This window comes from Mustela nivalis, assembly GCF_964662115.1.
Source record: "Mustela nivalis genome assembly, chromosome: 3".
NCBI lineage: Eukaryota > Metazoa > Chordata > Mammalia > Carnivora > Mustelidae > Mustela > Mustela nivalis.
Window position 1 is genome coordinate 76,823,005 of NC_139022.1, and position 26,763 is coordinate 76,849,767.

General features: G+C 43.4%; 2 protein-coding genes across 3 annotated transcripts in view; both read right to left on the reverse strand.

Moving 5' to 3' along the window:
* Positions 1-10,000: 10,000 nt before the first annotated feature.
* BHMT (betaine--homocysteine S-methyltransferase) lies at positions 10,001-26,066 on the reverse strand. Of its 2 annotated transcripts, none has more exons than XM_082724805.1 (8): positions 25,911-26,066; positions 24,124-24,256; positions 19,160-19,278; positions 17,506-17,697; positions 16,995-17,142; positions 13,624-13,806; positions 11,978-12,206; positions 10,001-10,661 (listed from the first exon to the last, which is right to left on the reverse strand). In XM_082724805.1, the coding sequence occupies exons 1-8, from the start codon at positions 25,941-25,943 to the stop codon at positions 10,475-10,477; spliced, it is 1,224 nt and encodes a 407-aa protein (XP_082580931.1). In that variant the 5' UTR covers positions 25,944-26,066; the 3' UTR covers positions 10,001-10,474. The 2 variants fall into 2 exon arrangements, with proteins under 2 accessions (XP_082580931.1, XP_082580932.1); XM_082724806.1 differs by lacking the exon at positions 25,911-26,066 and adding an exon at positions 25,317-25,700.
* The window catches only part of LOC309861694 (uncharacterized protein), a gene marked incomplete at both ends in the record, with an annotated part of 44,708 nt that continues 43,989 nt past the window's right edge, over positions 26,045-26,763 (reverse strand). Inside the window, one exon of the mRNA XM_082724824.1 lies at positions 26,045-26,174. Coding sequence (XP_082580950.1) covers positions 26,045-26,174 — 130 coding nt within the window. The remainder of the gene's footprint in view (positions 26,175-26,763) is intronic.

The following is a 26,763-nucleotide window of genomic DNA, read 5'->3' on the forward strand; positions in this document are numbered from 1 at the left end:
AAGCACGTCTGGCTTCTGCTTTGGTAACTGTAACGTGTTCTTTACAGTGACCTGGAGCCTATTTCTTGCTCCTAATCACTACAAAGAGTATTGGGTTATTAAAATTCGGAGACATAAATAAAGCCCAGGAACTAGAGAGCCGACTTTTATTCGATCACTCTACGTGGCTCCATTAGTCCAGTCCTGATTATGCTTGAGGAAACAGATTTTAAAGTTTCTTTTAAAATAAATACCATTATTTCTCATTATACTTCCTTTCATATACAGAACAAATTTTTAAACTATTCTTCAGTCCTTTAGGTGATGTTGGTACGCCCCATCTCTTGTCCTGGTTGAAAACTTAAGCCCAGCTACTGAACTGTGCAAGCAATTGAAGAGAAGAATTAGGAATTTGTTTTGTTCTTTTTCCTAGCTCTGTTTTTCATTCTTGGCACGCCTACTCCCACCCACAAATCCAAGGCTACAGTCTTCCTCTCTTAAAACATATTTGTGCCTGCAGTGTATTCCCTGGTTAATTTACACAGCTCTGATTCATCCTGAAGTCATATGCTTCTGACAGGTGAATAGCTCCAGGCAGTCACCTGGAGACACTTTTTTGTAATAACACATGTTTCATGACGGGTCCGTGCCTCACCCTCATTGTCCAGCCATAAGATGTGACAGAGTTCCGGTTTCTTGTCCTATGCCCTTAAGATATTTGTACTTTTATTCATGTTTCTTCTTATGCGTGTCTTAGCAATCATTTTTAGTTTTCCTAATCTTCTCAACGATACTCCAGATATGTTGTTGTCCCTGTGGTTTTTCTCTTCCCCCTTCTTGTTTGTAATACAACAGTTTGTCGTTCTAGTGATGTATTAGTCAAAGATGATTTCTGTGGGGCATCTAGATTAATACATAAATAACTATGAAATCTGTGATGAAAAAAACGGCTGGGTTGAGGGCTTGTTGTATTTAGGTAGGTGGAGTTATCTTCCAGCTTCTCTTCCTCTGTTGCTTCCTCATTCCTTCCTGCCCACCTGCAGCCTCCCTTAGCCACTCAGAAGCTTAGAATTCTCATGTGTTCCAGCTTCCAGTCAGGAAGAGAAGCAATCTACAGAGAACAACATTTGGGTGTCTGCTATGCACACCGTATCTCTTCCTGTCTTGAAACAGCTTCCCCCCTCACAGGAAGGCTACGCGGTAGCCATTACTACATAAGATGACTCACCCCAGCCATGGTTGATTGGACCAGGACAGAATATCTAATCCAAACTGCCAATCAGATTTTTTTCCCGCAAATCCTGATTCATTTTTTTCCAAGATTTTATTTATTCATTTGACAGAGAGAGAGAAAGAAAGAAAGCACAAGCTGGAGGAAAGGCAGGCAGAGGGAGAGGGAGAAGTAGGTTCCCCACTGAGCAAAAAGCCCTAGGACAATGTGGGGCTCCATCCTACCCCCCTGAGATCACAGCCTGAGCTGAAACCAGGAGTAGGATGCTTAACCAATTGTGTCACCCAGGCGACCTCCCCCCTAACTTTTCTTAAAACAGCACTAACTAACTCAGCTGTGATCCTTGTATCATTCTGCCAATGTGAGGGGCAGGACGAGCTCCCCACCAGAAACGCACACCAATACTGCTCTGTAGCTCAAGGAGATTTCTGTTACTTGCAAATAAAGTCTCAGCGATTATGCCACCAAATAACTCTTACTCGTATATTTGTAACTTTTTCCTAACGGCGTGCATTTGGTAAGAGTGTTGCCTGCAGAAGTTAATGCGTGTCCCAAAGGAATGACTCCCCGTATCCTTCAAATGCCCACTTCACTGGTGCCTTATGTGAGACTCGCCCTCCGGAGAAAGCTGACAGTTTCATGGTTTTCCTCCAGCAGAAGTCAGCAGCTTCCGTGTAGGAATAAAGAAAGTGTGGGGGGGGTTGGTCCGAGGCTGGGCTTTTCAGGGAGCCTGTTGCAAAGAGGAAAAGGAGGAAGCGAAGGTATTGGTGGGAAGGCGGAAGGCAGTTAGAGGGATGACTCCTGTGGCCAGGTTGCAGAATACTGTTTCTCTGTTTCTTGGAATCAGCTGGGGAGCCTTTCCAAGTTTTGCTGGTTGAGTCCCTTCCCCAGTGCATTTGATGTCATTGATGAAGGCAGTTAAATCATCCTGAGCTGCCAAATCTCGCCAGGTGATTCTGGTATCTAGCAAAGGTTGCAAAACAACACTGTATACCAGCTGGAGAAATGAAGTTAAATAGGTGCTGGCAGATGGAACAGGGGAACGAAAGGTCCAGGTATTGGAGATCTGGATATAGGACGGACAAGAGACCTAGATTCAGAAGGGAGGCTGCTCCGAGAGCGGGATGTCAGGATTGACGGTAATAATGCTTCTGGCGTGGCTCAGAGTGGGCCCGCTGCAAGGAGGTGAAGGGGTGGGTAAGACAAGGGGGCAAGCTGGATCACGGTCATGGGTGGTTGTCATTTTGTGGGATACTGACTGGCGGTTGAGGTTGCAGGGAGGGTACGTGAGGAGGTGTTCACACTCTTGCTATCTGGTGGAAGGACTCCAGGTAGAAGATTGAAGGGACAAAGATGGGAGGAGGATGGGTGCTTGGATGACATGAGCCTCAAGGAGGAAGAGGTTTTTTGGGGGTGGGGCAGGGGTGGGAAAGTGATGCTTGGAAATTGCCGTGGGGAGTTGAGAGGATCTGTAACTGCTCCCTTCTCCGCAGTTTAGGAGAAGGTAGGTTTATAGAAGACTTAGTTTTCCACCTGTGATTCTGTCTTTCTCGGGTGTCTTCTTTACTACTCACACAAAACACTTAACTTCTGGTCACCAGATTGCGGGCGGGGGTGGGGGGGGAGATGGATTGCCCACACCAAGCAATTCTCTGTGGCACCAGCTGGGTGCCTAAAACTTGACTCAGTCTCTAGGTACATAGTGTCAGGTTGCACAGGTTAAGGGGTCCGTCCCACAAAACTGCCTGGCCCCACCTCCTTCCTTCAGATGCCAACTGCAAGTCCTGGTCCTCACCTGTGCTTCTGACCAATCGGCTCTAAATCAGTACCTGCAACCCCTTCCTCAGGTTTGATTAATGGGCTAGAATGGCTCACAGAAGTCAGGGAAACACTAACCTGTGCTTACCCTCTGTCTGCTAAAGGATATGATAAAGGCTACAGATGGATAACCAGAGGAAGAGAAATATAGGGCAAGGTCTGGGAGGGTCTCAAGAGCAGGAATTTCTGTCCCCATGGAGTTGGGGGTGAATCACCCTCCTGGTGGATGTGTTCATCCACTGGAAGCTTCTGAATCCTGTGCTGTTGGGATTTTATAGCGACTTTATCACATGGGCAGGCTCAATTACCAATTCCATTGCCAGCCCCTCTCCCCAGGGTGGAGGATGAGGGGTGGGACTTAGTATTTCCAGCTTCTAATCAGGGCTTGGTCTTTCTGGTGACCAGTCCCCACACAGGAGCCCACCCAGAGTCAACCCAATAGAACAAAAGATGCTCCTAGTGCTCTTGCCACTTAGGAAATTAGAAAAGTTTCAGGAGCTCTGTGTGAGAAGCCAAGGGCAGAGACGAGTGTATATTTTCTGTGACCTCACAGTAGGGAAAGGAGCAGTCTGCCCTAAGACAGAGCTGTCTCAGAAATGAGGGCCTGGAAGAGAGCCAGATTCTTCAGTATTTCTGAGGTTTGGTTTCCAGATGACTGAGGATTTCTGTGTAAAATTTTCCAGAATTGTGTGAATAGATTTTTTTTAAGGATCTATGACTTAGCCTGTGCCACACAAGAGTCACAGATTGGCGGACTTCAGGCTTATTTTGTTGAGATCACAACAGGGTTTGGGGCAAAAAACTGAATTTGAATGTCTTTGTGCAGGGCCTTCTGTCTTCAGTTTACCCAGATCCCACCATTAAACTTTATTATTTTTTTTTAAGGTTTCATGTATTTATCAGAGAGAGAGAGCATGAGTAGGGGCAGGAGGGACAAAGGGAGAGGGAGAAGCAGACTCCCCACCAAGCAAGGAGCCCAATGCTGGGCTTGATTCCAGGACCCTAGGATCATGATCTGAGCTGAAGACAAACACTTAACCGACTGAGCCACCCAGGCACCCTCTACCATTAAACTTTAATCAAGCTTCTTCATACACATATATTACCTCTTTGGCCCCAAGAGTTTTGCTTCCTTAATTTTTTTTTTTTTTTTAAATTAGGAAAAATTCCAGAATACAAAAGTAAAGACAATGGTATAATGAACCCCCTGTACTGTCCCCCAAACCTGCAGACTGCTGCAGGGACCCTGGGGGAGGTAAACTGAGCCACACAAACCACATTTTTGCAAAAGCTTTTTGTTCATGTGACATGCTTCACTCTCACCCCACCCTGGCTTTCTAGTCGTTCTTTGTGTTTCTATGGAAGCAGCATCTTTTTATACACTTTCCCACATAATCATTCAATACATATTTACTGAGCCCCTCATGTGCCACATCCCTCTGCAGGCCCTGGAGCTAGAGCAGAGAGCAAAACAAATAACTCCGTGTCTATGACAGGAAGCAATTGCAAGGTTTTGAATTGAGGACGGACATGATCTGGTTACTTGCTAAAAGCATCACCCAGGGGGCGCCTGGGTGTCTGTTAATTCTGTTAAGCTTCTGACTTCTACTCAAGTCATGATCTACAGGGTCCTGAGATTGAGCCCTGCGTGGAGTCCTGTGTTCAACAGGCAGTCTTCTTGTCTCTCTCCCTTTGCCCCTCTCCCTGCTCATGCTGTCTCTCTCTCAAATAAATAAAATCTTCAAAAAAAAAAAAAAAAAGGTCTCACTCAGGATACTCCATGGAGAATAGATCTGAGGAAGCAGGGAGACTGCTGGAGACACTTGTGTGGTAATGTAGGTAAGAGATGATGGTGGTTGTGTCCAGAGAGACAATGGAGGAAGGAAGGGAAAGGTATTCAGATTTTGGATATATTTTGAAAGTAGATATGATTTTGTTCATGGTTTGAAAGTGGATGTGAGAGAAAGAGAGGAGTGAAGGAAGACTCCAAGATTTTGGCTAGAGCAATTGGAAGATTGGAGCTTCCATTTTCTAAAGTGGACAATAGAGTGGTAGGGGCACGTTTAGGTAGACAAGGGAAGAATAGGACCTTGTCCCCACAGTCAAGCTGGGCTGCCCCTACGGTGTGAAGGGCTCTGGGAAATATTTTTATGGGACGCCTGTCTGTATAAACAATTTAATTTAAACAATGTATTTGATTTAAAATATGTTTAAAAATTCATAAGCTTATGTGAGCTTTTGTGATTGGTCATGTGATTTAGAATAGTAGGTTGAAAAGAGGTATTTGCTCCTTGCTGTGTTTGTTCCTTGTCCAGCTAGTGTTGGTGAAGATTAACATTTCTCCCTGTTGAGGAACAGGAAACATCTCTTCTTCTTCTTCTTAAATTTTATTTATTTATTGTCAGAGAAAGAGGGAGAGAGAGAGAGACAGAGCACAAGCACAAGCAGGGGGGGCATTGGACAAAGGGAGAAGCAGACCCCCCTCCCTCAGAGGATGAGGCTTGGCCACCCCTGGAGGAGGCTTGACATGTGGAGTGGGGTGGGGGTGCTGTTGTTGAGGGGGCAGGAAGTGGCTCCTGCACACCCTGTCTGGGGGAGGATGCACAGGGCAGAGAACACTCATTGCCACTGCTGCTGCTCTTGACTGCTGTTGGCCTATGGGTAGCATTGAGGTGGGAACCCCAACAGTTGAGAGCCAATGTGGGGCCCATGTAGGCCACTCAAGTCAAGAGCTGACAGAGACATTTGGTGGCCAAGAGCCCTGAACTTGTCCTGTGTCTGACATGAGTCATACAAATTCCATGTTAACACTATTCTACACAGCTCATCTTACTTGATTCCGGGACATTAAGGCTGCATGTGCCAGTGGGAGCCATCCTATCCCCAGTTACCCTTGCTAGAACTGGAGTCAAACAGAGTCTCAGAACTCCTTAGGACACTTGGTGACTCCAGGAGTGAGGTGGAAATGGGAGGGGTATAGAGGGTCATTGGGCACCCAGAAGGGAAGAAATAGGGACCAGGTTCCCTGCTTACCTGTTCAGGCCTGGGGCACCCCTCCTGGATGGCTCAGTTGGCCAGACAGGGACTTAGAAAATTTTGAGGAAGGCATCTCTGATGAAAAGGCCCATATTTGGGTCCCCTTGCCTGGACAACCACAGATAGGGGCTCAGGGCCTGAGGTCGAGAGCCCAGGTCAGGGACTGGCTTGGGTCTGACTATGAGGCCGATTTCAAATACATGTTCTTGAGGATGGGTCCCGTCTGGGGATCTCAATCTGTGAGTCATTAAGATTCTGAAAATGCCTTTACAGAAGGAGGAAGACGTTCTGAGGCTTCTAGCTCCCTGACTGCACCACCTTAATAAAATGGGAGAAGGTGGTTCTCTCTCTTCCTAGGTAGATGAAAAACTCTGGACAAGAATTATTGGCTTGATGGTTTCTAGAACTTCCACAGCTTACGCAAACCTACAAAGAACTCTGAGTCCTGAAAACAGAAACCGTTCATAATATGAAAAACCACAGACCCAAATCTCCCTAGGAAGCAGTACCTGTGGGGAGGAATGACATTTTTCATTTCCCAGTGCCAGGCCGAGTCTGGGCTAATAACATTTTCCCTGCCCTCTGAACAGTGTTATTTGTTTTAGTCTGCTGTCTGTGTAGTCAGGGGAATAATTAATTAACAGTTAAGCCTGCTGGAAACATTCCACTAAGTGGCACTCGGTAAATATTTGTTTACAATGATGAGGCTATTGCTTATCTATACCATCAAATTAGAAACAGAAGATTGTGGAGTCTTTTCAGCAAGGTGTTAGAGATTTGTCATTGTATAGATGAGAAAATTGAAGATCAGAGAAGCAAGGTGATTTATCCAATGTTGTACAATGCAGTAGGGGCCAAGCAAGCCTCGTACCCCAAATTCTCGATTCTAAATTTATTCATTGCTTTTTCTGCTACACTGCACTAGTGTTTGTGGGAAATAGCTGAATTCCACTAAGCAAATTCATATGTTGAGACATTAACCTTTCCAAAGAACAGTAAAATCTCATTAAGTCGGAATAATTGGAAGAATGACCAGGATGAATTGGAGGAAAAGTTTGAACTATTATCAGAGATACTCAGCTTTTTCCTTTCGAGGCCATAGAGTAAATTGGAATAAATAGCCACAAAAATGAGGCCGAGTAGAGGTCTCCCTGAACCTGTGTGAAGGAATAAACAGGAATAATTCATAAATGGTACATTAACAGTTTGCATGTAAGTGACAACTACTAAAAATATTATAGGCATTTGGAGAAATAAATTTTGTTAAAAATAAGCTAAATGGTTCCCTTGAAAACTCCTTGGAAAAATTTACATAAGGGCCTTCACGAACATGTCAAGTCAAACCATGTGCTAAAATGATCATGCCTTTGATTTAGTGGCATGTAAATTAACCTGTATGGTTTTGCTATACTCAAATTGGCATTATTTCTATAGATCCCAGCAGCACAAATGATGACCTCTGTCTCTCACTTCCCATCCCTTTGATTTTTTTCATCTGCCCAAGGCCAACAGAATTCTTCCAGCTGCTCGAAAACTGGAGGCATTTGCTATCTATTGCTCTCCCTGCCTACCCACCCACACTCCCAGCCGCTTTTCACCCAATGACCCTCCCCTTGCTGCTACCATCTGTGAGAAGTCTTTGGCAGTCTGTCAGGTTTTCCATTCACACACTAACACTGAGCTGTTCCTGAAGATGTTTAGAAATGCTGGGCCTTGCTGTCTCTAACTCGTATTTAGCCGAACTGTCGGACATAGTACTCCCGAAGCAGCTGGGAGGCAGCTTCTGTTTTTCTCTCTTCAGACTGACTTTTCCCTCCTTCATTGTGTAAGAATTAGAGTTGTCTACCTTCCAGGTAACACACAGGAAGCTCCACACTAGGAAGGGGATGTTACTGACAGGAGGCTATTTGGGAAAATAGTCTGTGTCATGCTCTCAGCCAACCGATGTGCTCAAAGCTGAGAAAAAGGAAGATCTCTGGGGAAAATAGGCACATATAAGGCTTTCTTTGCTGGATGTGAAGTCCTGGATGGGATTCAAAGAGCCACGTATCTTAAGAAAAAACTGATCAAAACAGAAAGGAGGGCTACAGATATTTCTGCCATTTGATGTTAGTTTATTCTGATGAAATAGCTTAAGGTCAAAGCAAAATAGAGTGCTTCCGGCCTTCCCTGCTGGTGACTTGCTGCCCCCCTCTGGAGAAGTTGGAAACTGAAGCTTTGGTTCCTTTCTGTCCCGTTCTGTCTCTATTGTGGGTCTGTATTCCCATGGCTTCCCTTCTGAAAGGTGCTTTGCTACAGTGTAAAGAAGTATGGGGCCAGAACCGCACACCATGTGTTTAGTGAGTTTACAATGACTCTGAATAATGCCAAGACTTTTATATCCTGACTGGAGGATGAACTCCTTAGCTTTGTGAACTGTATGTCCTGGCTCTATTTTCCTTCTACCAATAGTCCAAACTAAAATCTTCTTTCTCGGCAGTCTGGGACTAGCAAGAAGTCCCTTCTGACTTGGCATCCTGCCTTAGGAATCTTATCCTTAAAAGGGAGAGTTTGGACTCCTGATCTCTAGGGTCCCTCTGGCTGATTCTATAAAAATACCTTTACTGGCGAGAAATGTCTGTTTAACTTGAAGAAACTCCTAGGTGTTAAACAAGCCTTCCTTTTATTGAACAAGATTTCTGGAAATAAAAGAAATGCACTTTGTGGAAGGGTTGAATTTCAAAATTTTTTTCAAAATAGGAAATCTGCCACTAAGAGGCAGTGTTGACATACAGTTCTATTCAAACATATCCACTATAGGTCCTTTTGAGGGAAGTATTTAAAATAGAAGGATATAAGAATGATTAAATCAGAGGATGTGAGAATGGTAGAAAGATATGTTTTCTGTGGCAATAAACTTCTGAAAAGGTATTAAAAGGGCATCCATATTACAAAGTAATAGAAGAGTAAGTTGAATAAAAGTTTCTATTATCTATGAATGAAATGTGAAATATTGAGCCTGGTTTGAGAGTGAGGTATGGTAGGTAGCAACTTTGTAAAAGAAAAATAGCATTTACCCTCCTTTTATTGCCCCTCAGCCACATGGCCTCTGAAAGCTGTGCTGTTTTGGCTCTATTTCTGTGCACTGGAATGTGATCACTAATTACCTGGGTAAGAAAATTCTAGAAATTTCTTTCCCTTTAAATACTGCTGCCTTCACCTTTGAAACTCAAATACTTGCGAAGTAGGAAAGTTGAGATAAGTACACTGAGTCACATAAATTTCATGTAAAGTTTAAGTAAATTACAGGATGAAAATAAGAATCAAATACAAATTGCTGAAGAAATTACGATTTTGAAACAGCTAAACCAAGAATATGTAGAAAGCAGAATGAACTCTTCATACATTTAGTGTAGCCATGTTTATGCCAGTATCATCTTTGGGCTTGAGCTTTCATTAGAGAGTAGATGTTTATCGGGTAGAAATACCGTAGTTCTCAATCTGGGAAACTTGGACAGAGTTTGGAGAAGCCCTATTTTTTTTTTTTAATTACACTTTTTTTTTTTTTTTTTTTTTTTAAAGCTACCAAGGTAACACAAACTCATGATCCCTCAGCCTTACTGATGAAAGTATTTAAGTGGATCCTGTTTGGGGCAGGATGGACAAAGCCTAGATACTGATGCCTTCTTTCCCCTCCACGTTGATCTGTAATGGGTCAGCAGGGAAGGGAGAAGAACTTTTGAACGCTGAGAGGACGGCACTGGTCTTTTGATACTGATGATGTCTCGTGTGACTGATTTTATAAGAACAAACTTAAAGAAATAGCAAAGTCCTCGTGTCTGAAGTGTTCTGTAAGTGTTTTTCAAACTATTAAGTCATAAAATCCATTTGAAGGGTCTCAGCCAGCATGTTTTATCAGTGAGATAGGACGGAAAGGAATGGAATAGAAAATACCAAAACGGATCACACATTTTATTTCAGTGCTTGTATGGCATGTGTTTTACTGGGTTATTAAACTTTTGTTTCTTACTAAGGGTCATGTTGAAAAGAACTTGGAAGTCCCTTCCCTATAGCACTCTATCTATCACTGTCATGTCAGCTGATATCTCATCCTCCTTATTAGCCTGCAAATTAACTAAAGTGGGAATGAATATCTGAGTTACTTTTCACTGGCCACAGAGATTTCCTTAATACCTTATGTGTGGGATAGGGAACCTGTTTAAGATTTACTTCTCACTTTGCTTCTAAGTAAATTTCTAAAATATACTTTTTAAATTATCCAGGGCTATTTGTATTTCTGTTTTGTTTAGCTACTACCAATTTTACACGTAGCCTGGCATTAACATAAGCATTCTTTTTAAACCATCTTTTCCTTATTTTTGGGAATTGTGGCCCAAACCTAGAAGTCAGCAAAAATGGCTTCCACGGAGGCTACTGGGCAGATTTAAATTTCTGTTTTTCAAAGAGCTCTTTCAGCTGCTGCTCAGTTGTGGCTTCTTTCTGCTGCATCAGCTCAGCCGTTCCTTTGGTCACTCCCCAGGCGTCGGGCTTCGACATGGAAGGGTTGTATGGCCTGCCTGAGGCTATCCGAAGATTCTCCCAGTATTCTTTCCTGGCCCTGGGTGAGGAAAACACACCACATTGGACTCCTTCCTGAGTATCTGTGTCTGTGTGTCACTGAGCTAGGAATACTTCCATAGAGCTGGCTTCAGACTCTTGAGAGTACGTCCACTGATACACATTTATTAATCTGGGCTACAAGTTTTTGGTTTTTTGTTTTGAATATTTTGTTTATTTATTTTGGGAGAGAGAGAGCTCGAGAGCATGAATGTGCACAAGCTGGGCCAGTGGCCGAGGCAGAGGGAGAAGCAGGCTCCCCACTGAGCAGGGAGCCTGGTGATGTGGGACTCCATCTCAGGACCCCAGGATCATGACCTGAGCGGAAGGCAGACACTTAACTGAGCCACCCAGGCATCCCTCAAAAAACATTTTTAAATTTAACTTTTGGGGCACCTGGGTGGCTCAGTGGGTTAAGCCTCTGCCTTCGGCTCAGGTCATGATCCCAGGGTCCTGGGATAGAGCTCTGTATCAGGCAGGCTCTCTGCTCAGCCAGAAGCTTTGGGGACAGGGTCGTGCCTTGTTCTTGCTACATCAGCATCCACAGCAGGGTCTGATAGAGTTGGGCAGAGTCACTGTCTGCTGAACAGAGTGCAACCGCTCCCTCTGCATGGGTGATCATCCTTCCTTCACCCCCTGCTTTATCTCGTGGCTAGTAAGCCCATCAAAACACAGCCCCCGTATCCCTTCTTCTAGAATGTCTTTCTGTTAGGCCGAGAGAGCCATTCTCTTCTCTTACTAATTTTTAAATCTCTGCCTCTACCAAAGCAGTTACTACAGTATAATCCACTGACTTTCTTAACAGTTTTCCCCAGTAGACTATGTGAATCTCTAGGCAGCTCTTCATTTATTTTCCCAGTGCTCTGCATGTTGCCTGATGTAAAGTCGGTTTATTGTTCATCTTCCTCACTGGAGTGTAAGCTCTGAGGGCAGAGACCTGTCTTACTCACCTCTGTCTACCCAGCTCCAAGAGTTGCGCTTGGCACAGAACAGGCACTTAGTTAATATTTGTTACATTTAACTTAAATCTTAACAACCAGTTAATTCAGAGTTGTTGAAGTTCCGTGGCATGGTACTATCCCGGAGCATGAAATCGCATTTCATTGCTAACCTGCATTATTTATATGTTAAATCTTAAAGCCTTCTCCAGAAATCACTATCTAAGGTTACTCTGTAAACATCTCTGTGAACAATTTAAGGGGGATAACTAAGTATCATCATGCAGAAAATTAGCTATATTCTTTGCTCTGACCTCACTTGGACATACTCACAATGGACATGAGTTTGGTTTGGCAGATACAGTTGAAAAGTTCTTACCTTGCTCTAATCCACGGTTTGGTGTGCATGTCTAAACCACTTCCCCAGCTGCCATGCTTTTCTGAAGCTGGTGGCAAAAATCCCCTTTCTGGGGCCAGCTCCTCTGCAATCGCCCGGATGTGGTAGGGCTCAAATCCACAGCACCCACCAATGTACCTAACCCCCAGGTTGTAGGCCTCTCTGGCATATTTTTGTATATCCCATCTGGTTGCAACTCTGGGCTCCAGTCCTATAATAAATGGAATGAATTCTTCATTTAAAAAACTACTCAAAATAAACAGCCATAATATGCTTGTAATGTTCAACAGCTGAATTAAATAATTTGTCAAGACCTAATTCTTAACTCTCAAAAACCATTAGGTAATTTGTGTCTACACATCCAGTCTTAAATGTTGTTGTAGCCGACTTTCAGATGGTTCCCAATGAACTGTGCCCTTTGATGTTCTCACCCTTGTGTAGTCCCCTCTCGTATTATATCAGGTTGGTCTCAGAGACCAATAGAATGTGTCAGAAGGGATCATTAGTGACTTCTGAGGCTGGGTTATACAAGGCACCATGGTTTCTGCCTCAGTTTCTCTTAATCTCTTAGAATGGCTACCATGTTGTGAGGACACTGAAGCATCACAGTGGAAAGGCCCATAAGCTAAAGTACTGAGGCCTCCACAAGAGACCACAAGAAGTGAACATCTGTTCCCAATAGCCAATTAAGGGAGCTTGGAAGTAGATTGCCTCCCCCCCTTTAGGCCTTCAGATGACTGCAGACCTGACCAATATCTGGACTGCAACCCTTTAGGGGACCCTGAGCAAAAACTCTCCAGCTAGGCTGCCCCCAAATTCATGATCCATAGCAGCTCTGAGATATAATAACTATTTATTGTCTAAAAGTACTAATTTTTGCAATAATTTGTTCTATGGCAAAAACACAGGTGACTTGCCATTCCTCCATGGTTCTTCTGCATGGATTATTTTGTAATATCTTCCTTCTCTGAGAGTCCCTATAAAATATAGTACCTTAGGACTATAGGACCTTAGAATGGAACAGACTGGCCGGGCTCTGGCCCGGGTGACCTCTCTGGTTTGATTTTCAGGTAGACCCATACTTCCCAAACATGCTTTCTCCCTTTTCCCAGACTGCAAGTCTGCCCTCACGTCATCTGCTTGGTCTTTTTGTTCAGACTTGTTACGTAGTGGTCCTGTGATGGTATTGTCTCTTTCCCCCCAAACTCTATAGTATCTGAGCAACATTCAGAACAGGAGAAAAGTGTCTTAGACATAAATTGGTCTGTCCTTCTAATTTTTCTGATGAGGAAACTAAGGTCTAGAAGAACGAATGGGTTTTGCTAAGGTTATATGATTTGGCAACCAAGCTGGACCAGGGTCACTATCTCTGCCAATCTCACCTGGAAGGGCATCGTTTTTTTACCAAACTACAGGTAAAAGGTTTAGAAGTCTTTTTTGTCTGGTGGCTCTATCTTTTCCTTCTGCTGTGGTCCAGTAAATCAAGGAGCTGTCTGTAGGGAGGGAGGCTGGGGGCAAGAGATGAGACATGCTGCCATTTGTTTACTATGAGAAAGCTCTATGGCTACAGTTAGGGAAATCTGCCCAACATGAAGACACTGAGATGATTTATAAAATGTCTGTCTTACCAAAGGGGAATTCTGGTAGGTCGATAAATCCCTGTTTGTTGCAGTCAGGAGTGTGGTAGGCCAATGGCTGACTCATCAGGTGGGCTTTTAGTCGGGCAGCCTCCAAGCCTTCCTTCATGAGCTTCACCGTTTGTAAACTGATTGTGGGGTCAAAATGGCAGTTCACGCCAACGATGGACGCTCCTGCAAGTGGGAAGAACAGTTTAGCTTTAGGGATTCATCAGACAGGCAGGCTCAGCTCTCCTCCCTTAATTAGGGAGCTTTTATTTGGAATAGTGAATTGTAAATACAGCCGTTGGTTCTTGCTTCCTTGCAAACCTGTCTTAGGTTCGGGTGGGGATGATTGCTAATGGGCAGCAAGGGCTCTCCGTGAAAGGTGTTTTGAAGAATCTGTTAAAATGGAAGTGTCATTTATGCACACTTGGTTGTCCCACCTTTTTTCCAGAAACTCATTATTAGAGTTTTTTTTAACTCCACATTTTAAATGTCAATTTTTCAGTCTTGGATACAGTAATTTTCCAACACTCCCAGCTGCTCGATTGCACCTGTGGTTATCATACCATTCATTTGGGGAGCAATGTTTCCTTTTATTGGGCTAGTTTACTAATATCACTAATCCAGATTCCAGGAGCTGCTAAGTTGATGCCATAGGTCATAATATCCAGTGTTCAGTGATAAGCATCTCAGTAGTCCTCATTGTGCTGGGTGACAGTTTGCTTCTTCATTCTTGTTCCAACCCTGCCTCCTGTTATTTCTCTGAAAATTTTTTTTTCTTTTTTTGGTCAAGAGCACCGATGACCTCAACCTTGGCAAGGCCAGCAGTTACTTCTCTGTTCTCATCTTACTTGATGTCTCAGCAGCATTCAATCTACTGGACCATTCTCTCTTTCATCAACACTCTCCTTCTCTTGGCTTCTCATATTCTCTAGTGTTACTCCTACCTTGCTGGCTGCTTTCTTTGGATGTTAGGTGCTGAGCCCCTGCTCACGGCTGAACCTTTCAATCCTTCATTGTCCCAGGATCTCCATGAGCCATCGTCTCTTCACCTCTCCTTCCTTTCCAGTCCCAGGGCTCTTGGGATCCAGAACAAGATCCAGAACTCCAAGATTTCTCTCTTTAAGCCGAAATTTTCCTTTGGGTCCCAGACTTGTATATTCAACAGCTCACTTAACATCTTCACATCTTCACTTGTACCTTCTCTCTTTCTTCTCCTTCTTTTTTGTCTTTTTTTAAATTTTTTTTTATTTTTTTGATGTTCTGCTGCCAGAGTTTCTCTTTCCTTTCTTGACTTCATTACACTAATAAATTAATCATAGGTTGGCTACTTATTGGGTGTCTGTTAGGTATAAGTGTCCTTCTAAGGGGCTGTAGAGAAATAAAAACATAGAACATAGTCCCTGACATCAAGGATTTCCTAATTTAGCACAGGGCTTCCAAAGGTTTGCTCCATGGGAGTAGGCTCTGAGATCGATTTAGAAAGTAACTATTTAATTTGTCCCTTTCTTGGAGACTACCTATATATAAACATATCAAAGACTCAGAAATTCTGTGTATTGTTCCAGTTTTAGTATGTGTGCAACCTAAGTGAGCAGTAAGGCCCTGAGAAACTCTGTTAATTGGTTTAATACAGCATTTTCTCTCTTATTTATTTTTTATTGTGTTTTGTTAGTCACCGCACAGTACATCATTAGTTTTTGATGTTGTGTTCCATGATTCACTATTGGCGTGTAACACCCAGTGCTCTATGCAATCATGCCCTCCTGAATACCCATCACCAGACTCCCCCACCTCCCCATACCCCTCTTTTATTTTTAAAGATTTATTTATTTGAGAGGGAGAGAGACCGCATGAGCAGGAGGAGCAGAGGGAGAAGGAGAGAGAATCTCAGACTGACATGGGGACTCCCATCTCACAACCCTGAGATCACAACCTGAACCAAAACCAACAGCTGGATGCTTAAGGGACTGTGCCACCCTGGGGCCCCTAACCCAGCATTTTCTAAATGTATTTCACTACAGAACCCTACTAATGTTCTCACAGATTAGAAAATGTCGATTGAGGAGATCCCAAATGTGTGGTCTAAGTAGAAAGAGTTCGTTTGCTGAGAGGAGGGCATGTTCACTTGTGCCCAGTGCTGTGCTAGGCATGGGGGTGCTCAGCCATGAGCCAAACATAATCTCTGCCCTCTTTGATCTTACAGTTTTGTGAGTCAGACATTAAAGAGATAAACAAATAAGGCAAGTGGCAAGTGCTACAAAGAATATAAATAAGGTATGCTGATGTCAAACACTGCACCTACCTTGAATGGAATGGTCAGGGAAGAAATAGATGCAGGCCAAGAATCTCTGCCAGTTATCAACGGGGTGATGAAAGCCTTCTCTGGTCTTTTGAAACAAGTTAACTTGCTTCTTCCCCTCCCCCCATGTTTATATTTCCGGTAAAAAGTTAAGATTATTTAGTTTCATTCCTAAATCTAATTGTTATTGTTAATGACAAGTATGAAGTGACTTTCATGAAATATCAGGAGTTGGATAAAAATCAGAAATCATAGCCAGTCAAAATCTCCCCATTCCACAGAATGAGCTGGGCTCTTCACTGACATAGAGTAACTCCTTGCATTAAAAATGAGGCAGCTTTGAAAACAATCTGTGAGTTTTCCCTTATTGAAATGAAACCCAGTGTTAAGAATGGAAATTACTTGGGCATCTGGATGGCTCAGTGGGTTAAGCCTCTGCCTTCGGCTCAGGTCGTGATCTCAGGGTCCTGGGATCGAGTCCCGCATCGGGCTCTCTGCTCGGTGGGGAGCCTGCTTCCCCCCTCTCTCTCTGCCTCTCTGCCTACTTGTGATCTCTCTTTGTCAAATAAATAAATAAAATCTTAAAAAAAAAAAAAAGAATGGAAATTACTTAAAAAGGTAAATTACATGGCCCCTATTTCATACCAAAATTTTTAAAAATTTATTATACCAATTACAAAAAGCAAAGCATATCAGGAATTTATGAAAAGGAGAAAACTTCCGCAAAGAAGGCAACTGACTTAAAAGTTACTGTCTTAAAACCTCAACTTAGGGTTAAAATAAAATGCACTTTTTCCTCATGCTCGTTTTGAATTACTGAAATTCTTCCTTCTAGGTGTTACACCTTGGTCTAGTTGCCCCTTTCAGAACAATGGTATGTGTGTATGTTTTTTTTCTTTATTTTACTTTTTTTCTCTTTAGGAGTCAATAGTGATATTATCAGTACTCCCAGGAAAGCACATTAATGGTTTTCCTTTTAACAAAACAAGTATATAATGATTCATAGGTGGGCCTGTAAATGTATGTAGTTTTCAAAAGACTCACTAATTGCAAACTGGTTAAAATCCATCATCACCTGCTTTAACCAGGCGCACTGCACACTCGCCGGGTCTCACGCCGTGCAAATCCCCCTCTGGGCCGATGCACATGGTTGCTGCCACGGGTTTCCCAGATGTCTTCAAGGCTTCCACTGCCCACACAGCCTCTTCAACATGCTCAAAATACTGAAATAAGATCAAATTAAGGTACTTTTTATCTCGTTTCTTCTGAACAATTAGAAAACTTATTTTACTGTGTAATAATTATCACTAAATGACCAGTCTTCAAACTTTTGAGTTGTGACCCATTAGCATTTTTTGAAATGGAATAGAAGGGTAATTACTGTGAAGTGCAGTCAAAAGGTTTGAAGAACTCTTCATTAGATTAACTGAATCAAATTCAGTAGAAGCCCTAAACTGGAAAAAGATTTAAAAACTAAATATTTACTAACCATGATTGGCAACTATCCCACATGTTCCTCAGGAAAGCACAAGGTAGAGAAAATACACGAGCTGCGATGTCTCATCTTTGGTCAAATATTTGTTTACCTCAGCAATCAAGAAGTCCACATTCTTCTTCAGAAAGACCTCTAGCTGTTGCTGAAATACTTTTTTAACTTCCGTTTCACTCTTGCAGCTGAGGTACGAAGGCGTTTGACTCACGCCTCCTGCCACCAAAGCGTCTCCCTCATCAGCCACTTGCCGGGCAATATCACAAGCAGCTTCATTGACTTTCTGCCCCTAAAATGAGTGAAATAGGATGTATCTACATTTTCATGCAGAATTGAAACCAAATTATTATTCAAATGTCCACATCTCAGTTGGATATTACCATGGAGAGTTCTAGAAGATGACAGTGATAGAATAGTTCAATTTACCAAGCTGAGCAATTTGCAGTAACAACACCACCACTAATAGTAATGAAAACAATAAATCTAATGATGGTATCTAGGATATTACATACCAAAGCTCTGTGAGAGGATAAAGATCTTTACATAAAAGGATCTGGTATCTTCCAGTGTCTAAGTGGCACTTAGAAGAATATTTAGCAGATAGTGGTGATGATGATGATTATTTGCTGTCAAGATCAATGAGAATAAAATGTAATTAAGATGACTACAGAATTGGGGCACCTGGGTGGCTCAGTGGGTTAAAGCCTCTGCCTTCAGCTCAGGTCATGGTCTCAGTGTCCTGGTATCAAGCCCCGCATCGGACTTTCTGCTCAGCCTGCTTCCCTCTCTCTCTGTCTGCCTCTCTGCCTACTTGTAGTCTCTCTCTCTGTCAAATAAATAAATAAAATCTTAAAAAAAAAAGATGACTACAGAATTCATGATTTATCATTATGTATTTTTCTTAACAGATGCATGTATTGCAAGGTATTTTCAAATTACTTAGACATTAAAAATTGACACTTGTCTTCAATAAACCTCAGTGCTGTGGCTCACACAGACTCATGCAATTTTAGAACTTGGTCTTTTAGACCACCTTTTAGAGCTCAGTCAGTGAAACCTCTGACTCCTGATCTCCACTCAGGTCTCAGTCTGATGGTTGTGAGTTCAAACCCTGTATTGGGTTCCATGCTAGGCATGGAGCCCACCTAAAAAACAAATGAACAAAAAGCTTCTTTTTCATTATAGGGATTGAGAAATTGTCACTTTGATGGCATAGGTAAATGGTTTGCCCAACATGATACAGTTGATTATAGCTGAGTCAGGAAAGTTCCAGGACCACTGTGCCCTTCCTTGTGTCTTGACCTTTCCCTACATTGCCCCACATTAAAAAAAGGTAAGGATGTAAGAATTTGTCAGGATACCCACTCAGCAACTTAGGATGACTGGGAGAATCATTAATCATTAACTACCTCTTCTTTGATAAGCTTCATTAAATGCCTTTCTGTCAATTTTGGGGACTCCACCTAAAATCTAAAAGAGTTATTCACACATATCTCATTTCTGTATTATCTAAAAATTATATTCTGAGTTACTGGGAAAATGTTCTTTTTATAAAATGCTAGTGAGATATAGCAGGTGTTTGTTTTTGTCAGGAGAATTAACGCACAAAGTAAGAAATCAGCAATCCTGTATCACACATATCCCATTTCTGTATTATCTAAAAACTCAACATTTTTCTCTATGAGAACTTTGGTGATGACATGTAATGCCTACTGTGCCCGTCTAAGAACGCCAAGTATGGCTTTACTCACAGATATTTTCTCTGCAACATAGTTTCCCCTGTTCTCCAGCTTGTCTTCACTTGCATAAAAGGTGAAGGTTTGCATGACGTTGGATCCAGCTCTGAGGAACTCTCGATGAAGCTGGCGAACTGGGAGATTGGTTGAGGAAGGTTATTCGTGACTATCAGTTGATAACCCATGATGCTTGCAAAAGGCTACCAGATATACAGCTAATGAAAATATCTGCTTACATTCTTTGCACATCCTGAGAGCAAACGAGAAGCAGATCTGGGGCTCTTGCTATGAAGGAGAGATTATTTCTACCATGGATGTGGGGTGAAAGGAAGAGGGAGCTCCCACAGAGGAGGAATCATTTAACGTTTTTGCTGGGCAGAGGTGGGGAAAAGACTCCCTACAGAGGACCTGAACAAAAAGGCGGCAGCAATAGGTTTGGATTTGGGGGTGCAGCAGGTAGTGTCAGCAGCTGAAGTTGAGGATGTATCAGAGAGTTAGTAGGAGATGCAGGTGGAGAGGGGGTACTGGGCCTGCAGAGGACAAATGGCCTAACACATCATCCCAAGGAGCCTAGGCTTCAGACCACAGGTATCGAGAAACACCAGTACGTGGTAAAAATCTGAATGATGTGATTAGCTCAGTGTATTTGAAAGATATTTCTGGTAACTGAGTGGAATAAGAATTGGAGGAAGGGTCCTAAGATAAATGCCAAATGGCAAGGGTCCATGGATAAATGCCAAATGGCAAAGCTTTCACTGGCTAAAGAAAATATGATGGGGTAGCTCCCCCCATATAACCAGTTATATTCAATTTAAGGAATTAACCTTTGCTCTAAAATAGTGGTCCTAAACTCTGGTTGCTCATTAGATACCCTGTAAGCTTTTTAAAAATAATGGATGCTGGGGTCCAATCCACAGATATTTAAATTTAGTTGGAAACTGATTCTTAGCTTACATTTTATTGAGAACCGCCATTCTGAGTGACTGGGAAAATGCTCTTTTTAGAAAATGCTAGTGAGACTTAGCAGGTGTTCATTTTCATCAGGAGAATTAACTAAAGTAAGGAATCAGCCATCCTGTATCAGCCCCTGAATCTATTTTGAAATTTCTTTGGCTTTTCAAAGCCAAAGATCTGGGAGTGACTACATTAGAAGCTAGGAAATTTTTAGGACAGTGGAGTTCCTAGCCCTTTAGTCTGGCATGTTTGCATCCTGGGGGCCAGGTGGGAGTGCAGAGCACATAGGAAGCTCAGTGTAGTTTTAAAGGAACAAGTCAGTGAGGCCAGAAAGCTTCTGAATTTCAGAAAATGGGTTTCTAAGCATCGAATCTCTAGTTCTGAGAGGGAACTTAAAAGCTTGCCTAATGTGGAAGCTTCAGACTTGTTTTAATTAGCAACAGAACCAATGAAAGACATTTTATTCGGAGTCCCCTGTTCATAGATCAAACACAGAGCTGCTGTGGCTGGAGCGGGGTGAAGGGCCTATTGATGAGGTCCTTGTACACTAGGAGGAAATGGATTCTAAACAGGAAGTCATCCAGCTGGTCCTTGGGTGGATTTCCAGGGACTGTGTTAAAAAGCCCTGGAATGGTGTGCAAATTGAGCATATGTATATTTTACACTGCATTTTACACCCTTTTATTAGATTTTCCCAGAAGGCAGTAGCCAACTCCTTGCTCTTATTCTACGGTGCTTCTTAAAGCTGCAGTGCTTCTCGAAGTGTGACCCAAATGAGACTCACCTGGGGGCAATTAATAAGAATTCAGATTCCCCAAGGCCCTCCAGATTCAGCAAGCCTGAATTCTTTGCTGAATTCTATGCTGACTCCACTGGGTGCAAGAACTGCAATTTTTGGCATAGACTTTGGTAGGACAATTAGTCCACTTAAATGAGCCCAAAATACTCAAGAAACAGATGGCCAAGAGATAAATGTGCTGTTTCTGTATTAAGAAAGTCAAAGTCAGTATCAGAGCAGTTTCTCTTGAACTCCTCTAATGTATAACTTTAAAAAAAGGTGACTTGTAAGATTGAAGCTTGTGTTTAAAGCACAGTCTTACTTTATTTACATGGCAGAGTTTTCACCAAAGTACCTTATTGTTAATACCAGTTTTGCCCGAGAAATATTTCACTGAATTTAACCCAGCAAGCAGACCTTAAGAAACAAACCGCAGATATATTTTAAATTCTCATTCTTGGATCTTAATTATTCTATTGTGTTCCTTAAAGCCCTTTAATGCAGCACTTCTCAAAGTGTGGTTCACCTTGCTATCGCCTGGGGACAGTTATAAATTTGTAGGTTCCTTGACCCACTCACAGACCTAATGAGTCCAAATCTCTAAGTGAAGGCTGGGAATCTATCACTTTTAATAAACTGCTGGTGCAATGAAAATTTGAAGACTACTGTTGTTTTAGTTTCCCAAGCCTACTGAATTCTCTTTTCCTTTCCTCCCTCCCTCCCTCCACCACTGCCTAACTGCCCCTCCTTCCTCCTTTTCTTCCTTCCTTCTTTCCTCCCTTCCTCGTTCTTTCTTTCCTTCTTTTAGGGCAGGGTATAGTATTATTTCTACTTTTATTTGGAAATATGAAAGTTGTGTGTATTTGCCAGGCTTCATGATGTGACTGTAGCTCTTTTACTTTGAATACAATTCAGAGCTAGTGTGATTTGAACACAAAATTTCTATACTTCTCCAAAAGAAATAGATACATTACAACCAAGACACTATCAAGAGAAGAAACAATGGATTTAATAATAGACTTGCAGTGTTTCACATTATCAGGCAGTATTTTAACGACTTTACACATAACTTATTTAAATCTCATAACAATCTTAGAGGTAGATGTCAATATTATCTCAGTTTTATAGAAGAGGAAACTGGGTCCCAGAGAAGCTGAATAATTTCCCCATGGCCACACCGCCTAGTGTGCCAGAATTTCGTTCAATTATTCATTCATTCAATTAGTCTGGATCCAGAATCTGTTTGCTTAACCTTAAAGCCGTACTGTCACTTTATAGTCTTTGTTAGTTTCTGTCCTTTATCCCTGAATTCACTGAAATACACTATTTAATAAACATTAAAGACAGTTCTTCAACTTGGGTAATATTCATAAGAACTTCCTCCAGTTTCCTCTAAGTCAGCTTCTTTCAGTGTTGGCTACTGATGGCTGTTGACTGAGAGGTCTCTAGGAAGTACCCTCTGCCAAAGGGAGCTTCCTTGCAAAGGGCTAAACCCTCTCCTGGGAGAGGGGAGAGTTGGTAGTTTGGATGCAATGCTTGGTCTCTTAGTAGGCAGAGAGCAAAGGTCCAGCTTCCTTGCCTCAATTTGGGACTACTCTGAAGGGCCTATCCAAATCCAGAGCTTCCTGAGGGACTGGCCAAGTTGTCTTTAACAACTGCATCACAGTGTAAATGCACTTCCCATTAAAAGTTCTGAGCACAGGGTGCCTGGGTGGCTCAGTAGGTTAAAGCCTCTGCCTTTGGCTCAGGTCATGATCCCAGGGTCCTGGGATCAAGACCCATGTCAGGCTCCCTGCTCAGTGGTACTCACTGTTTACCCCCCTCTCTTTGTCCGCTTCTCTGCCTACTTGTGATCTCTGTCAAATAAATAAAAATCTTTAAGCAAACAAACAAAATCCACTTCTGGCCAACTGGCAATGAGCCCCTACCTCGTGATGGGTGTTAGAGTCCCCAGCATGCGCTAGGGGTACAGTTGTTTCAAAACTCATGTGTGGTGAGCTGGAATGAGATGCCCTTAGAAGGGAATGTACTAGCAGGTGCAGTAGCTCAGATGGTTGAGAGGTTCAGAGGCAGTAGTAATTATAAGGACTTCAGAATCAGATGGCTATTGTTGGGTACAACTAACATACTAGAGAAAGACAGTGAAAGGTTAAGGGTGATTCATCACCAAATTAAGGCCAAGTATGAAGGTCTGTTGGGTTCCTGGGTGGCATAACAAGAAGCTCACCTTTTGTAGCTAGAGAGCAGAAAATGCTGAGGATCTGGCCCTGGACTAAATTATACAAGGAGCCAAAAGTCAGAAAGGGTGAATTCTCAACCAGGCAAGCCTTCTATTGCCAAAGTCAGGGCCTGATTAGGAAGATACGGGTTCCTGAGATTGGGATGAAGACATATAGGTGGAGTCACTTATGAACTTCAAAAACCTAGATCCCCCTTGAGCCCTCTGGGCCTGCAGAAGTGGCCCATTTCTCCCTTTAAAGGGTAATGCTTCCTACTTGGTTTAGTGAAATGAGAATAGGCTGTGTGGGTGCAGGTGCAAGGTAGGTAGACAGTTCCATTTAAATAGGATGGGACAAGTATACAATAGATTTAATGAGTTGGCAAATATACAGTGGAGGAGAGCATATCTACAAGAAGTGATTGTTACTGTAGGTAAGATGGATGATGAACACATGGGGAGAGAATGGATTAGAAATGCTAACATGGAAGGGATGAAGGACTGAAAATATTGATGAGGTTGTGGAGTGGGAGAATTAGAGTGAGCAGAAAATACAGAAGGTGCTTGTCAGAGTGGGGTCTTTGTAATTGGGATTTCAGGAGTAGACAGTGGTGATGGCAAGATCTAGGACTGTGTTGCTGAGGTGAAGGATGGAGGAAAAATAGAGTTGGAGATGAGGAGGAGATCAAGGCATTGACAGGAAGAGTCCTAGATAGACCATCTGCATGGATATCGAGGTCACCCAGAGAGGTAAGGGAGGGAGGAGCAAAGAGGAAGGCAGTGAGCCAGCTTCTAGACTCACCTAAAGTGAAGGGCAGGAACCAAGAGGTGGCTATAGGTGATAGCAACAAGGAGAACCACTGTGGTCATTCAATGTGTGAGTCTGTCCTTACATACCTAGCACAATGCCCAGCAGGCAATAATAAATGTTGGGAAATGTACCATAAATGGATCTGTTTGATGGTATGCTCCTAGACTGGTCATTGCAGTGCTCTTTTATGAGAACTTAGAATAGAGCTATGCACCAACCTGCTTCTGGGTGTTCCACAGCAGCCTCTGGGGTCCAGGGGCCTGCTTTCACGTAGCCCCTCTTCTCCAGTGCAAAGACAAACCCTCCATCTCCAATCACAACTTCTCCAGAGTTTAAACGTTCTAGGATGCCCTAAAATTATAGAAAGGAGTTACTTGAGTTTTGAAAACAGTTTTCTATTTTTAGTACTTTGGTTATCATGTTCTTGAAAAGAATGATTTCCTTAGAATTCTCAGAAAGTACATATATTTATAAATTCATGACTATAAGGCAAACAATCAGAATGCTCACATAATGAAAATATGTGTATAAATACGCTGGGGGTGAGGGTCTTTCAGAACACATCAAAGAATTTAAAAATTTTATCTTTTATTTTGATTTTTTTAAAAAAGATTTTTTAATGTATCTATCCATCTGTCGGTCATCTATCTATTTAGAAGGAGCATGAGCAGGGAGGGGCAGAGGGAAAAGGAAAGAAAGAATCCCAAGCAAGCTCCTCATCCAATGCAGAGCCCCATGTGGGGCTTAATCTCATAATCCTGAGGTCATGACCTGAGCCAAGATCAAAAGCGGGAAGCTTCAGGGACTCAGCCACCGAAGCACCCCAGAACACATTAAAGTATTTTGAAGAATATGGTGGAAGAATGTTACCGTTGAAGAAATATGTACAGAAGAATTAAAAGAAAAGGTTTAATTGTAAAGCCTCAAATGAATACTTAGGCACACATTCTTAAAATGGTGAAAGCTAGTCTTCTTATTCTGTTGGTAAGGAGTCCTTACGGTTGTCCTTAATCCCCGGCTGTCTCCCTGGGGGCCTCTGTCAGCCGGGTGGGGGGGCACTTTGATACCCCAGGGTCAAGTATATTTCCTCCTGCCTTGACTCTTCCCACCAGCCAACCCATAGTCCTGAAGTCGCTCCATCTGTCTGTGCCATGCATCTATCCTCCTTCATCTCCCAATCTAGATGAAGGCCGACAGTCTGGACATTCATCCCAGCTAGGGAAGAGAGAGGATTGTCATTAATCAGGTGTTGGAGCCGCTGGGTTTTTTGGTTTTTAAATCTTATTAACAGCCCTTACTCAGTATCTTAGAGCCTTTCTATCCGTTTTGGTTTGGTTTGGTTTGGTTTTCTGAAGCATGAATGGTACATTTTGTTGTGATCGCAGAAGCCAAGCTGGGGTTAAAAACTTACCATGGCCCAACCAACGAGTGAGCCTTGGAGCTGTTGTGGGACTGGTACGCCTGCACGCAAGAACCGGGCAGGGAGGCGGCCCTGGGGCTCCGCTGCACCCGTCCTAGCGCGGGCAGGAAACTGTCGGACCCCGCCCGCGCGCCTCCCTGGCCGGCCCGCGGACCGCGCAGAGGGGCGCGCACGGCCGTGTGGGCACAGACGCGGGGTGGCCAGGGCGCACCCTAAGGAATCCCCTACTCCCACCGCTGCAGGGAAGAAAAGTCCTGTGTTTGGGTCTAGGAGCCGCACTTCTGGGGGAGTGCTGTGGTGTTGGGGTGCTGGACTCAGAAGATGTTGGGAGTCGTGGGGTTCTGGGGGTGTCCTCGAGTCCGCGGTCACGTAGATCTAGGGCGCGCTCGGGATATGGGCAGGGATGTTGCGGGGAGCTCAGAGGCACCTTGGGAGCCTGCCCGAGAAGTTCTGAGAGCACCTTCTGGTCACAGTCGGGCTCCGAGGACCCCTCTGCGCTTCCTGAGGCTTGGGTGTGGGGCCGGTGGGCCGAGACTCAGAGCCCCCGCTGGGATGGAGAACGCCCTCGGTGCCCCGCAGACTCACCCTCTTGGCCTTTTTGCCCCCAACGGGTGCCATCTTCGAGGTGTCCAGATGGCTGCGAGGCACGGATGCGGACCGACGAGGGGAGTGTACCCCGCGCGTAGCTTAGAGCTGCACCACTGTCGCGGCCGGGCTCTTTATACCGTGCGCTGGGCGCGGGGTGGGTTTCCCCAGCCTTGGCGCGGCCAACGCGGTCCTCGCTTGGGAAACACGCCTCCCCGACTTTTTTTTTTTTTATTTAGGCCGATGGTTAGTTGGGAACTTGCCCTGCGGAGATGATCGAGACTGTTATCTCAAATCGGTGAACACACAAGGCAAGTAAAATAAGAAAAAGTAATAATGAGGTTGCCCCTCGCTCAGGTTTCTACCTTACCTGTGCAGGGTCCCTCCCATTCTCCGCCCCCGTCCCCCTCCCACTGCTTAGAAGGGTCCCGACCCTGATTTATTTCTCTCTTGCCTGGGCTTTTGCACAGTTACCCACTTAAGACACCGGAGGAGGCCCCTAAGGATTCTATTCATGCACAAATATGTGTCAAAGGTCAGGATACAAGGTTACTGAATGACATTGTGTCCTCCAAGAACTTCAGTCTATAAAGTGTGATCTGTGGGCAATATATCGAGTAGTTTCATAACGGAATACAAACGGAGCGTTCACAGAACGGTCTCTGATACGAACTCTGAATTAGTGGGTATGTTCCGAATGACCTTCTGCTCTTATATCCAAAAATGCCGTGCAGTTTCTAATAATGCAGTAGTTTCTAGTAAGAATATCTTTGCATTATTTAACCAGGACGGACTTCTAATGTCTATATATCACAGTGGAGATATATACCTTAGCCACTTCAAAATTCAGTTC

Coding starts and splice junctions, on each gene's coding strand:
- BHMT (XM_082724805.1), bottom strand. CDS start 25,943: ATGGCACCCGTTGGGGGCAAAAAGGCCAAGAGG. Junction 17,143..17,505: donor TGGACTTCTTGATTGCTGAG/GTAAACAAATAT, acceptor ATCTTATTTCAG/TATTTTGAGCATGTTGAAGA. Junction 12,207..13,623: donor CCTACCAGAATTCCCCTTTG/GTAAGACAGACA, acceptor CATTTATTATAG/GACTGGAGCCCAGAGTTGCA.